Raw genomic sequence first — 12,231 nt, 5'->3', positions numbered from 1 at the left:
TTCTTTATCTTTTTTTTTTTCCTTCTTCTTCTTCTTCCTCAACCGGTCGTCAGTCACGGCGGCGGCTGGCGACCGGCCAGCTTGAGCCTCGCCACAGGCCGGTGCGGCTGAGCTCGCCCAAGGCCGGTCGGGCGAGCTTGGGCCTCACTAGATCCGACGAGCTGGGCGAGGCTCGCCTCACCTTGCCTCGCTTGAGATCGCCAGACGTCGGTGAGGCTCTGGCGACCTTGAGCCTCGGCCAGCTCGCACGATTGGCCCTCGACCTCGAGCCTCGCCCAGCTTGCCCGATTGGCCCTAGGCGAGCTCGACCTCGCCGGAATCTAGCAAACTTGGGCCTCGCCGAAATCTGGCAAGCTCGAGCCTCGCTGGCCTGTGGCAAGGCTCGAGCTCACCTGTGGCCAGTTGCCGGCCGCCGCCGTGGCCAGCGACCTGCCCGAGAAGAAGAAGAAGGAAAAGAAGAAAAAGAAAAAGAAAAAGAAAAATATTTTTAATAAATAAAAATTATTAAAAGTATTGCAATGAGGAAAATATTTTTCATACCAAACAACGAAAAATATTTCCAAGACTTTTTTAGATTTCAGCCGAACACCGAAAAATTGTGTCATTTTTCAGGAAAATGACTTGCGGGAAAACATTTTCCATAAACGTAACTTTTTCCACGAAACGAACGGAGCCTAAAATAGAAAATCATCAGAAAATTAGAAACGCACTGTTTCCAGAAAAGAAACCTAATTCACTTCGGGTCGATCCAAACGCCAATGCAGTCCATTTTGATTTCATCTCCCTCCGACCGACATCAGTTCGGCTCCGTTCGATCTGGCGTCCACCAGCACGAACCGGATTGGAACCGTGCTCATCCCTACTCTCTCAACGGTCAAGTCGGACAAATGGGACCCACCCGATCGAACGGCACGTAGCGTACGCCCGGCCCGGGAAAGTGGCGAAGAGGCTACGAGATCATGGGCATCACACGTACATATCATGGCCCGACCAAGATCCGGTGCAATCGACACGGTAGCCCCAAATCGTGTGGCCGCCCATACGGTGCGCGACTCCCGCTTGATTGAACCTTTTTAGCGCGTACATGAAGAGAAGAATGCTCCTCCATATCAAATCGCCAACACTCCTCTATCTTAAGTGGGGTCATGAAATGGGGGTGATCGTATGGTCCTCGTGAGGCTCCGTGCTTTCGTGATCTTTTCACCTGGAAAAGGTTGTGATTTTCTCGCTTTTCGAACATGTGGGGAAAAGCACGGGGGGGACACGGTGCCTCATGGGGACCATAGGAGTGACCCCCCATGAAGTTGGCCTAATCGTGGATTTCAAGGAAAAAGGTAACGCCGAATATAATTGATTATAAGAAAAATGGGAGAAAAAGTTTTAAAACAACCGTAAACTTATTGTATTTGTACCAATTCAGTCTTAATGTTTTCAATTGGACCAATTTAATCCTAAACCTTTTCGTATTGGTACAAATTCAGTCCATTCGATCAATTTAGGCCGAAAATCGCTGATGTGGGCACCGGCGGTCTTAGGTAGCACGGATGACGCTGACGTGGAAAAAATTTATAATTTTTTAAATAATTTTTCAGAGTTTTTTTTTAAATATTTTCCTCTTTTTCTTTTCTCTTTTTTTTTTTCTTTTTCTGTACACTTTTGGCTGGCGAGGTCATCGGCCACAGGCGAGGGCCCCTCTGTGCCCTCGCCCAGATCCAAGTGAAGGCCTTCGCGCCCTCGTCGACAACAGGCAAGGGCGTCATGCCCCCGCCCACCACGAGCGAGGGCCTTCATGCCCTCACCTGTGGCCGACAAAGGCGTGACGGCCCTCACTCGTGGCGGGTGAGGGTCGTAATGCCCTCGCCTAGATCTGGGCGAGGGCGTCGCAGCCCTCACTGGCTAACAGGAGAGGGTTTCGGCCCTCATCTAGATTTGGGTGAGGTCATCGGGCCCTTGCTCAGACCAGCCTGTGGCTGACAACCTCGTCGGCTAACAACGTATAGAAAAAGAAAAAAACATCAAAAAAATAAAAAAAAAAACTATTAAAAATTATAAATTTTGTTCACGTCAACGCCAGCCGTGCCACGTCGGACCGTCGGCGTCCACATTAGCGATTTTCCGGCCTAAATTGGCCGGATGGACTAAATTGGTACCATTGCGAAAATGTTTAGGATTGTATTGATATTAATGCAATATGTTTAGGATTTTTTTGGTACTTTTCCCTGAGAATGGGATTTCCCAATTCAGGAACTGGATGTTGCCATTTGAAATTTCACCAACTGCATGCAAACTATTTTGGGTCGAGAGGCCATTTGCATAGATCAAAGGCTTGGACTCGGCCGGTTTTGTAAGGCTTGTAGAGCACTCCATGAGCCTTTGGGCAACCAAGCGTCTGCGCTCGTGTCCCTATGCCATAAGAAGAATATCGATTATGAGAGAATCAAATGTACATGCAAGACAAAAGTTATTTATCATGCAAGATTTTGTGCAATCTTTTACGAATCATAATGTTCGAGCCGACGGGCCAGCATACCCTACATTTCTCGATTCTCATATGATAAATTGTATTGGTATGTCGAGGACAATAATTTACAAGTATTTTGTGTGTATCTATATTTTAAGTTAATTCATAATAATGTTTAAACATTTCTAGGAGCATATAGAGAGAATTCACATTGTCAAGAATTAAATGTTCCTTTTTTTTTTGTTACTTCAATATTATCATCTTCTGATTGGCCAGATGAAACACGTCACCATCTTCGGAATTCAGAGTCGGATTGCGAAAAGTACGTGAACTCAAGCTTTGTTTTTACCAACTTAAGCGTTAAGCCTTGTTAAATCTGAATTGTAATCGTGGGCTTTCGTGAAATCACGTCAAATATGATCGTATCAAGCCTGTTTACATGTCATTCTAGCTTTCCTTATTGTCAATTTCGTTTACTTTTAGTAAGATTGAAATCAAACCAAATCCCAAGAAACGGTTGGGTTCTGTTTGCGAACCGCTCTCGACTCGGACCAAACTGTCAATAAAAATGGTTCAATTCGGTTCGGATTAACGGGTTTGAAGAGCTTTTGCTCACTCCTATCTTTTGGGCAGACCTAATAAATCACGACCACGTATCCGTCTTTGAGCCCGACTCGCAAAATCTGAGAATGCACCTTTAGTACGTTTGTATCTAACATGAGAAAGTGTTTAAAACTAGATAGAACTCGTGGAATTCGCCGCTTAGATAGACAGTATGGCTCAGGCAAGAAGTGCACAGATTGAACTCACTGTAGTTATCTTCATGCCGGTGTTTGCGACCGCCCTAGACATCACTATAGAAATTCCAGACCCGTGATCGGAATGCTCGATGAGACATGACTACAACTCATTTTGAGCAAACCCCGTCACCGCCAGATGCAAGTTGGAATAAAGCCGGGGTTATCCAATGCCAAAGTCCCGTCCTTGGAAGGGAAAGAGTTGGTAGGTATACAGAGATTGAGAACAAGCTCTCAATATGGCTACACACTTAGATATGCTCTTTTCAAGCTAAAGCCTCACTTGAAACTATCAATACAATGAAAATGGAAATTTATTAAAGAAGCAAAACTTAGGGCTTTCTCCCCCATAAGGTTCTTGATCATAAAACAAAATGGTACACAAGCAGTCACGAAATGAAAACAACTAATGGGATTAGAATCATTTAAAGAAGAAATCGACCGGGCCTTCGTACATATATTAGCTATAGTTAACCATCTTTGGATGCTTAATTACGTGAGCAGTTGTTTGTATACAGTTGTAATTCCATTATCAAAACTTCGAGGGAAAATAACGCAAATGGTCCTTGAACATTGGCTCAATATACAATGCCGTCTTTAAACTTTTAATTTGTTCAATGTAATCCTTTGAACTTTGACCCAACGTACAATGTCGTCCCTGAAATTTTAATTTATTCAATATGGTCCATGAACTTTTGGTATATGTTGAATTTAATCCCTAAATTATACGAAAATGTCTAGTATTGTCTTTTCATTAATCCAAGTTAACGGAAATTGTTAATTTAGCCTGCAATCCGGTAAGTTTGAACAGTAGACAAAAGAATAACGTTATATGTATGATATCTATGTAAGATGTTCAACTTAAATCAGGATATAATAATCCCTTTAATTTTTTTAATTCGTTCAATCTTGATATATCTTGATTTGAGTCAAATATCTTACGTAGATAACTCATGCGAAACGTTATTTTATTTTCCACTGTTCAAACTTACCAGAATCAAGGCCAAATCAACAAATTCCGTTAACTTGAATTAATGGAAAGATAACATCGGACATTTTCATATAAGTTCAGAAGCTAAATTGAACATGTACGGAAAGTTCAGAGACCGCATAAAACAAATTAAAAAGTTCACGGACGACATTGCGTGTCGGATCAAAGTTCAGGGACCATCCGTGCAGTTCACCAAACCTTTTTAATTCCTATAGGATCGCCTAGCCATGCAAAACAGAAGTAGCCTTTGTCATTGGAGCAACCCTCCTAACTTTATGTTACCCCCAAATAATTCCACACCCCGAACGATACAAAAGATCCTCGTCACGGCTCGCCCCCACTTCCCCAACAAGACTACATCAATTCGCCCTCCTTCCCACGTCGTGCCGGGATTTCTCAGGAAAGAAACAAGCAATTCCCCAATTATTTGCAGGCCAAATTTCATAATTGGAGAGAGACCCAATGTTGTGTCCCATAACACCAGCCATTCGTATGGCGAAGCAGGACGTGGGCTCGAAACGAAGCTAAATCGTCCATTGCGAAAAAATCGCTGTCCGACAGCTCATGTCGGATGTACCGACCTGGCGTTACGCCGTGGAGTTCTTGCATGGATTGGAAACAATTTCGCTAAACCGGTACTCGCCCGGTAAAATCGTCCGCCGGGGCGAGCCCCTCTCTCGAGATCTTCCCTTCACTTCGAATCTTTAGATGCTCAGAAGAACATGAAAACAACCTTCGAATGGAGGAATTTCGGATATCATCATCTTTTTCTTCTTCTTCTTTTGATGTTTTTATTATGTTCTACACTTCATTTCGACATTGTGTGCCGTTCTGGCGTGAGAATGAAAGTAGAGGCCCCGCGAAATGGACTTGTCCAATCATATGTCTTTTCTTCGATGTAACAAATTGGAACATTGTACGTGAGAAAAAACACAAGACAGGAGCTGTCTTCATCCCACCCTTCGCAATGTTTCGACCGAGAGGATGAGTACATCATATAATGAATCGCGAAGATATTATTTCAAAGCGCAGGGAGCACTTGCAGTCATTCCGCCTCCGAAACTACACTGAGGACGACGTCTGATGCGATCCGTCTATTTAAATGCTCGTTTTCGGTTCATTATGTCACTTGATATGCCGATTTTAGAGGCCGGATTCAGTATGCTCTTCCATTTTCACGCCCTTTTACTATGACAGATTTTGACATCTATGTCTTTCCGTAGTGACAACGGAGGGGTATCCGAACTTTTGGCGAGCGACTAATCCCTTATTGATACACACAAATGGCTCTGCCGACTTGCATTGGATAAGACTCCATTCGTAGGATGGCTGGCTTGGCCCTCGAAGTTAACTCTTCTTTTAATGCGGGAACCCCATAAAAATGCGGCGCTTCATTCAATCGAACAAAAATGGAGCTCGCTTAAATTGCGATCTCTATCATAGTACTAGGTTTCGGTACAGGAGGATAAATGTTATATCACTGTCTGGCGGTTGGCTGTGCACTTTGAAGAAGGTAATTTTGAAGAATTTCTTCCTTAGTGGACTCGGTTGGATCGCAATTGTTGATTTTGTGAGTCCCATGTAAGCCTCATATGTGGCTCTCACAAGATTGACGATCGTTATACATACCGTATTCAGACAAGTATTTTTCGGTGATTTCGAATCATGACTAGATTCATGGCAACAATTGCTGTTCATTGAGTATAAATGTGCATGTTCTTAAGAGATGGGTGGAAACAAAGAGAAGGATTTTGTTAAACATGGACATCAAAACATACTTGTGAATCTGGAAGAAGAAAGATGAGATCCTTCATCTCTCTCGACGTTTCCGTTCGATAATCCATCCATCCAAAATCACTATTTCACGAGAATAATTACACAAATGAACCTTGAATAAGGGTTATCTTTTGCCCGCCCACGGATTTAGCAACAGTTCAGAAAGTCGACCTATTGTGGAATCTCAGAATCTACGCTTATCTTCGACTCTCCAAAGTAGTTCGTCAGTTACACCGCCCTTCCTTGTCTCTGGATGCCTAGGTAGCGAGAACCAAACCCATATTGCTAGCTTGGAAGGCCAGGGGTATTAATCGATGTTGATTTATCACTTGTGACGTCTCTAATTTAAAACCGATTATAAAACTTTGGTTTCACTCACCTCCTTATGGAAAATGGATAAATTCCTGGATATAGATATATCTACGATAAGACATGAATAAAATGGAAATTAGAACCATCACATTCGGATCAACTGTACAAAGTACTTGAAATACAGTAAAGAAGTACCATTCTTGTAATATTTCCAAAGGAGTTGCCAATTTATTACAAAAGAATACCCCAAACTCGTCGCATAGAATTGCACAAAGGTAGATTGGTGGGTTCGAACATCTCATATGCACATCATCCATAGACACGTTAAAGTTAAATGCTCTGTTTGTTTATGGGAAAATGAATAATTTGAAAAATATTTTCTAAAAAATATCTTTTATATCGCTTATAAAAATGAAAAAAATGAAATCGTCCACGAAAATGATTAGACATAAATTATTGTCGATAACGACAATATTTTTCATTGACTAATAATTTCAAGCGGTATAAACAATCATTTTTAGAATAATATTTTCATCATTCGCGAAAATGATAAGACATAAATGGTCATGATCGGAAGAGATTTCCTCTAATCTCTAGCCGGGATGGAGAAAAACACCCGCTTACATCTCTCTTCCTTCCTGCCATCAAATCATAATTTTGAATCTAAGTCATCGCCGCTACACATCCATTAGCCATAGCCGCCACCGCCGCCGTGATTTCCGCAGCCGCATTGCCAGAGACAAGTCTCTCTCTCTCTCTGCGGCCGCATTGGAAGTACTCTCTCTACATGTCGGGTGACCTTCAGTTTGATACTTCAAACTCCATTTCAAGATTCTGTGAATGCTGCTCGTGTGACGTGACAGAAAGAGAGAGAGAGAGAGAGAGAGAGAGAGAGAGAGAGAGAGAGAGAGAGAGAGAGAACGATGACAGGAGGAGTAGCGCTCCAAGGAAATGGCAAATGGCGACGAGGAGCAGCGGCGGAGCGCGCGTTTGGTTTCGCAGTCGACACGGTTTACGCAACAGCAACGTGGTTGCGATGGAGGCCCAGATCCTGAAAACGAGAGCTTTTTCGGGAAAGCCCCGATTAACAGGTGTACTACAATTTGCTTTGCATGCATGATTATAACACCAATGGTCTGCCCGTCACATGATGCTGACAAGACGCCAAAAACTGAATACGATCTGTCGAAATTAGGAGGTCCCCATCGGTGGCTCGCCATCCACATAAGAAGCTGCACCATCCTCTCCCCCCCACCTCTCTCTCATTGCTTGCCTTCCCCTCTCGCTCTTTCGCTCCCCCACCGTCTCAAAACCTATGACAAGATCCTCCTCCTCTCGTCCCTCTACAGTCTCCCAGTCCCTCTTTTCTCGCTTCCCACTTGCTGCTGTCTAAAGCACAAAAAGGTCCCTAAGTACATGGAAAGAAAACCATCGTGTGTATAAGCCCTGATTCGGTTCCCACCATGCAGATTTGAACCCATCCCATGGCTGGTCCAAGCGATAGCTCGCCCTCACCATCACAATCCACCACGCTGCCCTCGCCCCGGTCGACCATGCCGCGCCCCGTCGTCGGGCCCGACACGACCCAGCCGCGGCCCAAGAGGGCCCGGGACAACAGCAAGCACCCGGTCTACCGGGGCGTCCGGATGCGGGCCTGGGGAAGGTGGGTGTCCGAGATCCGCGAGCCCAAGAAGAAGAACCGGATCTGGCTGGGCACTTTTGCAACCCCGGAGATGGCTGCGCGCGCGCACGACGTCGCCGCGCTGAGCATCAAGGGCAGCACGGCGATCCTCAACTTCCCCAAGCTCGCCAAGTCACTGCCCCGGCCGGCCTCCAACTCGGCGCGCGACATCCAGGCCGCCGCCGCTAAAGCTGCTTCCATGGCTTGTCCACATTCGATGCAGTCATCGTCATTGTCGCCGTCGTCATCATCATCGTCCCCGTCATCATTATCAATGCTGATGCCATCGTCTTCGTCTTCGTCGTCATTGTCAATGATCGACACGTTATGGCCGCCGGCAGATGAATCGACGACAGAGGAACTTAGCGAGATAGTCGAGCTGCCGAGTCTCGGCACGAGCTACGAGTCGCCCGAGTCCGGAAGCGAGATCGTGCTTGCAGACTCGTTGGATGGTTGGGTGTATCCGCAATGCCACAGCGAGGATTCTGGTCTCTTCAGCGATCAAATGTTGATGGCAGACAGTGTGATCACCGCTGGTTTCGAGGCCTCTTTGTGGGATTACTAATGTCAGTAGCAGGTCTCCCTCCGTGCCAATCTGTTCTAATATACCGTCTTTGTCCTCTCTCTATGGTGGAAATTTTGTTCTTTCCTTTTTTATCTCAAGTTCTTACATGTTTCCCTTGTGTTCTACATATTCGAATACGACGAACTGTACATTTTATGTAGAATGTCCAAGTTTCGTATGTGAGCAGTCTCCCGTGACCACAAATTCTAAAGGGAAACGTACGATTAGCTGACGGTGCCGTCATTTTGCAAAATGCACGGTACAACAACATCAGCCACACGTTTTTATTGAGGAAATAGGAACACTGGTTCTACCGGTGGCAAATTTCTTTTTTTACTTCCTATGGCTTCCTATTTTCTTGGCTTAATTTAGCATTTAGAGAATTTAAAACAATACTGAAATCACAAGTAGAAAAATTCCAGTCAGTGGATATTTTTCCATCATAGAAAAGATTTGAGCAGGCTCGGAAATTTTAAATTGCAACTTTTAAAGGAGTGAATATCATTCTCCACCAAAGATAAAATCTGGGGATACCGTTCCAAAATAAAATAAACTCGATAACTCAAAGAAATAGGAAGGTGACTATCTAATAGACTTTGTTGAACTTCCGATTATTTAGTATTTTGTAATTGATGAAGACATTACCGTGGAGAAAATTTCATTAGTCTCCACTTCATTAACTGCAAGAAAGTAAAAGGTATTTGTTGACGTCGAATTCTTGTTGGTGTCTGTTATTATATATTTTAGACATACCATACTTAATTTTTTTCCCAATCTCATTGAAATGGATAGAGTTCGTACTTCATACTATTCGCGACCCAGGATTCTATTTTATCAGCAATCCAATCACTGTTCACATTTTTTCTTTTTCTTATCAATGAATATATCTCTTTACTTGTATGACTTAGATGTTTCGTCTTTTTCCAAAAAGTGATTCGATGGACGAGATTTTGTATGATACTTATGAAATCGATGAGATTGATATTCAAATATTTCTTCTTAGAATGTATTGATTATCTAACAGATTTGCATTTATGGAATGATTTTTCGTCTACTAATTATTATTCTTGTCTTAATATTTTCTTTAATTCATCTGTTATTATGCATAATTGATATCAGCGGTCTTTCATTTTAGATCATCAAAGAGTCCTTCTATAGCAAATTTGATTTGAACGAAAGGAACGAGGAGCCATTTCATTGCACAATGATTCAATTTTGATATTAGTTGTAAAGCCAATATTTTAAATATTTTTTCATCTTTATAATGTAATAGATTCTATTAATGATTTCTTCTAAATTAGCGATAATATTTTTTTACTTGTAAATATCTATATTTCTGTATTTAAATTGCTTTTCCATCTTCATATTCAAAATGTGCCACTTATTGGGATTTTTCCACTTGTGATTTCGGTACTGTTAGCTAATAAATTTCCTTTTCAAATCCTCCATATAATATTAAATTAAGTCAAGAAAATAAGAAGCCATTGGAGTCAAAAAAGAAAAAAAAAAATGAAGCCGCTGGAACCAGTCCCCCTATTTCCTCCATGAAAAAATGTGGCTGATGTTGGACCGTTTCTACGGTCACGCAAGCCCTACCGTTAGGCTAGCGTGCTCCAATCCTAAATGTTGATGCCTCTTTCCAGTGGAATTTGCTGCTGCACTGTATAAAATGACCTGCTGTATATAATCTTGTTCATCGTCATCTTCTTTTGGGACGGAAACTTGGTGTTCTATCAGAGAAAGGAAACAGACAAACTAATCAACATCACGTGTTCTTGCTGATGACATTTCGTGGTTACGTACAATTATTGGAAGAAAATCATAAGAGAAATCTATAAAAATAAACTTATAAGGCCCGACAAAATGTAGCATAAAGAAAATAATAAAAAAAAAAGGACCTAAAAAAATTGGCAAGTTAGGAGGTTTGACTTTTGTTAGTTGTGACTTGTCATCACTAATCTTGCAATTTACCGCTAAAAAAGCCTCCTCCTGACTTTGATGTAAAGCCAACGGATATATTCTTGAATTCCCATAGTATACAATTAAAATAAACAACCTTTTACGCTTTTAATCATAAATCAATTGACTTAGCATCAATCACAAGTCGAATTTCAATTAACTTGCCGGACCTCATCAATATTTAAGTATTAGATGATCACCGTATGAAACATCAGATTAGGGACGCAAACTTTGTAACTCTTATCGTGATCGAGAACGAGCCACTCGTTTTACTAGGGTTTGATGAGGAACGAGAGACCTTGCCAACTGGCATGGAGACCCGGTTACGAGTGGAAAACTGAGTTCAGAACTCGCACGGGGATGTCGCGACTCGTGATGTGCTAAAAGCGAAATTTGTAACCTTAGTTACAAGTGGCTATTATAATATATTATATGGCATGGAATAAGGTAGAAAGCAAGCAATCCAAGGACTTCAGTTTCATTTTCATCAGCGCCACCTCATGCAATGGGAGATATTTCAGATTCTTAGGTGACCCCTTTCCGTTGAAAAGACAAAAGGTGACATAATCAACGTTAGTTCTCACTTTATTGTCCCTTGTAAAAACTTGAAACCAAGTGATTAGTGTTGAGTTCCCTTATGGGAAAAAGAAGAGTAAGAGCATGATAATTGAGGATGTAGTACTGTTACCTTTCATCATGGTGTCTAGAATCCTAGATGTCATTGCTTTTGTTCTTCATCGATTTTGATGGAACGAGAAACTTACTTTCATTAATTTTTTCGCTTTTCCAAAGATTGAAATAAAGGTGTACTAGGATATGGTTGAAAGGAAGATATTGCCTCTTTGAAACAAAAGAGGACAAACAAAAGCAAGACGTAGTACATTGGCCCAGACAATGTGATCCGTTGGATCCTTAGGACTTCACATGAGACCCACACGATTCAATAGATAATATGCATTGCGCCAACTGCACTGGGTGGATCCAATAACTTTGCTTAGTAGAAAAAGTAAAGGTAAGTGATTTTCCTTTTTTGGATGATGTCAAAAGGCAAATGAATTATTATTGGGTGGTTGAAATGACTTAATTTTGATTAATATTTAAGGGTTAATACCACAAAATATATCAAATTATGTCCACTATTACACAAATATCCCGACTTTTTTTTGTATCACTAAAAACACTAAACTTGCCCATTTGACACAAATACCCCAAACTTTTTTTCAAGTCATAAAAGACCCGGAACTTATACTAGTGTGACAATTATACCTTATATGAAACTGAAATAGAAGTGGTATATGTTACACATGCATAAGTTTGGGTTTTTTTGTAACACAAAAAAAGTTGAGGGTATTTGTGCCACGGTAGATAAGTTTAGGGTTTTTGCAAAAAATAAAAAAAGTTTGGGATATTTGTGTCACAGTAAATATAGTTTGAGGTTTTTTGTGGTATTTTCCCTAATATTTATATTGGTAGGATCATTTTATCTTAAATATGCATTTGTAATTTAACGTGTTATTTGAGAAGTCAATTTAATTGACATCTCTATTATTTAAAAATGCTTTTTCTTTATGATTTTGTCTAAAAAAAGAAAAAAAGGAGGAACATTATCCAATCAATCAAAAACTTATTGTACTATGCCAATTCAATCCTAAACTTTTCAATTTTATTAATTTGATCCTAAACCTTTGC

The 12,231-nt window shown here is 41.5% G+C and overlaps 2 protein-coding genes across 2 annotated transcripts in view; both read left to right on the top strand.

The window, feature by feature from the left end:
• The window catches only part of LOC115690427 (sugar transport protein 14), a 38,613-nt gene that overhangs the window by 4,990 nt on the left and 21,392 nt on the right, over positions 1–12,231 (top strand). The gene's annotated exons all lie outside the window — the stretch shown is intronic.
• On the top strand, positions 7,417–8,746 carry LOC115690435 (ethylene-responsive transcription factor TINY-like). The gene has a single exon (XM_030616773.2). It carries the CDS (start codon positions 7,822–7,824, stop codon positions 8,581–8,583), a length of 762 nt encoding a protein of 253 aa, XP_030472633.2. The 5' UTR covers positions 7,417–7,821; the 3' UTR covers positions 8,584–8,746.

The sequence above is a fragment of the Syzygium oleosum genome, unplaced genomic scaffold (assembly GCF_021117445.2).
Source record: "Syzygium oleosum isolate NSW1041296 unplaced genomic scaffold, Sole_v2.1 Sole_v2.59, whole genome shotgun sequence".
In the NCBI taxonomy this organism is placed as follows: domain Eukaryota; kingdom Viridiplantae; phylum Streptophyta; class Magnoliopsida; order Myrtales; family Myrtaceae; genus Syzygium; species Syzygium oleosum.
This window is presented reverse-complemented; position numbering and strand designations above follow the sequence as displayed.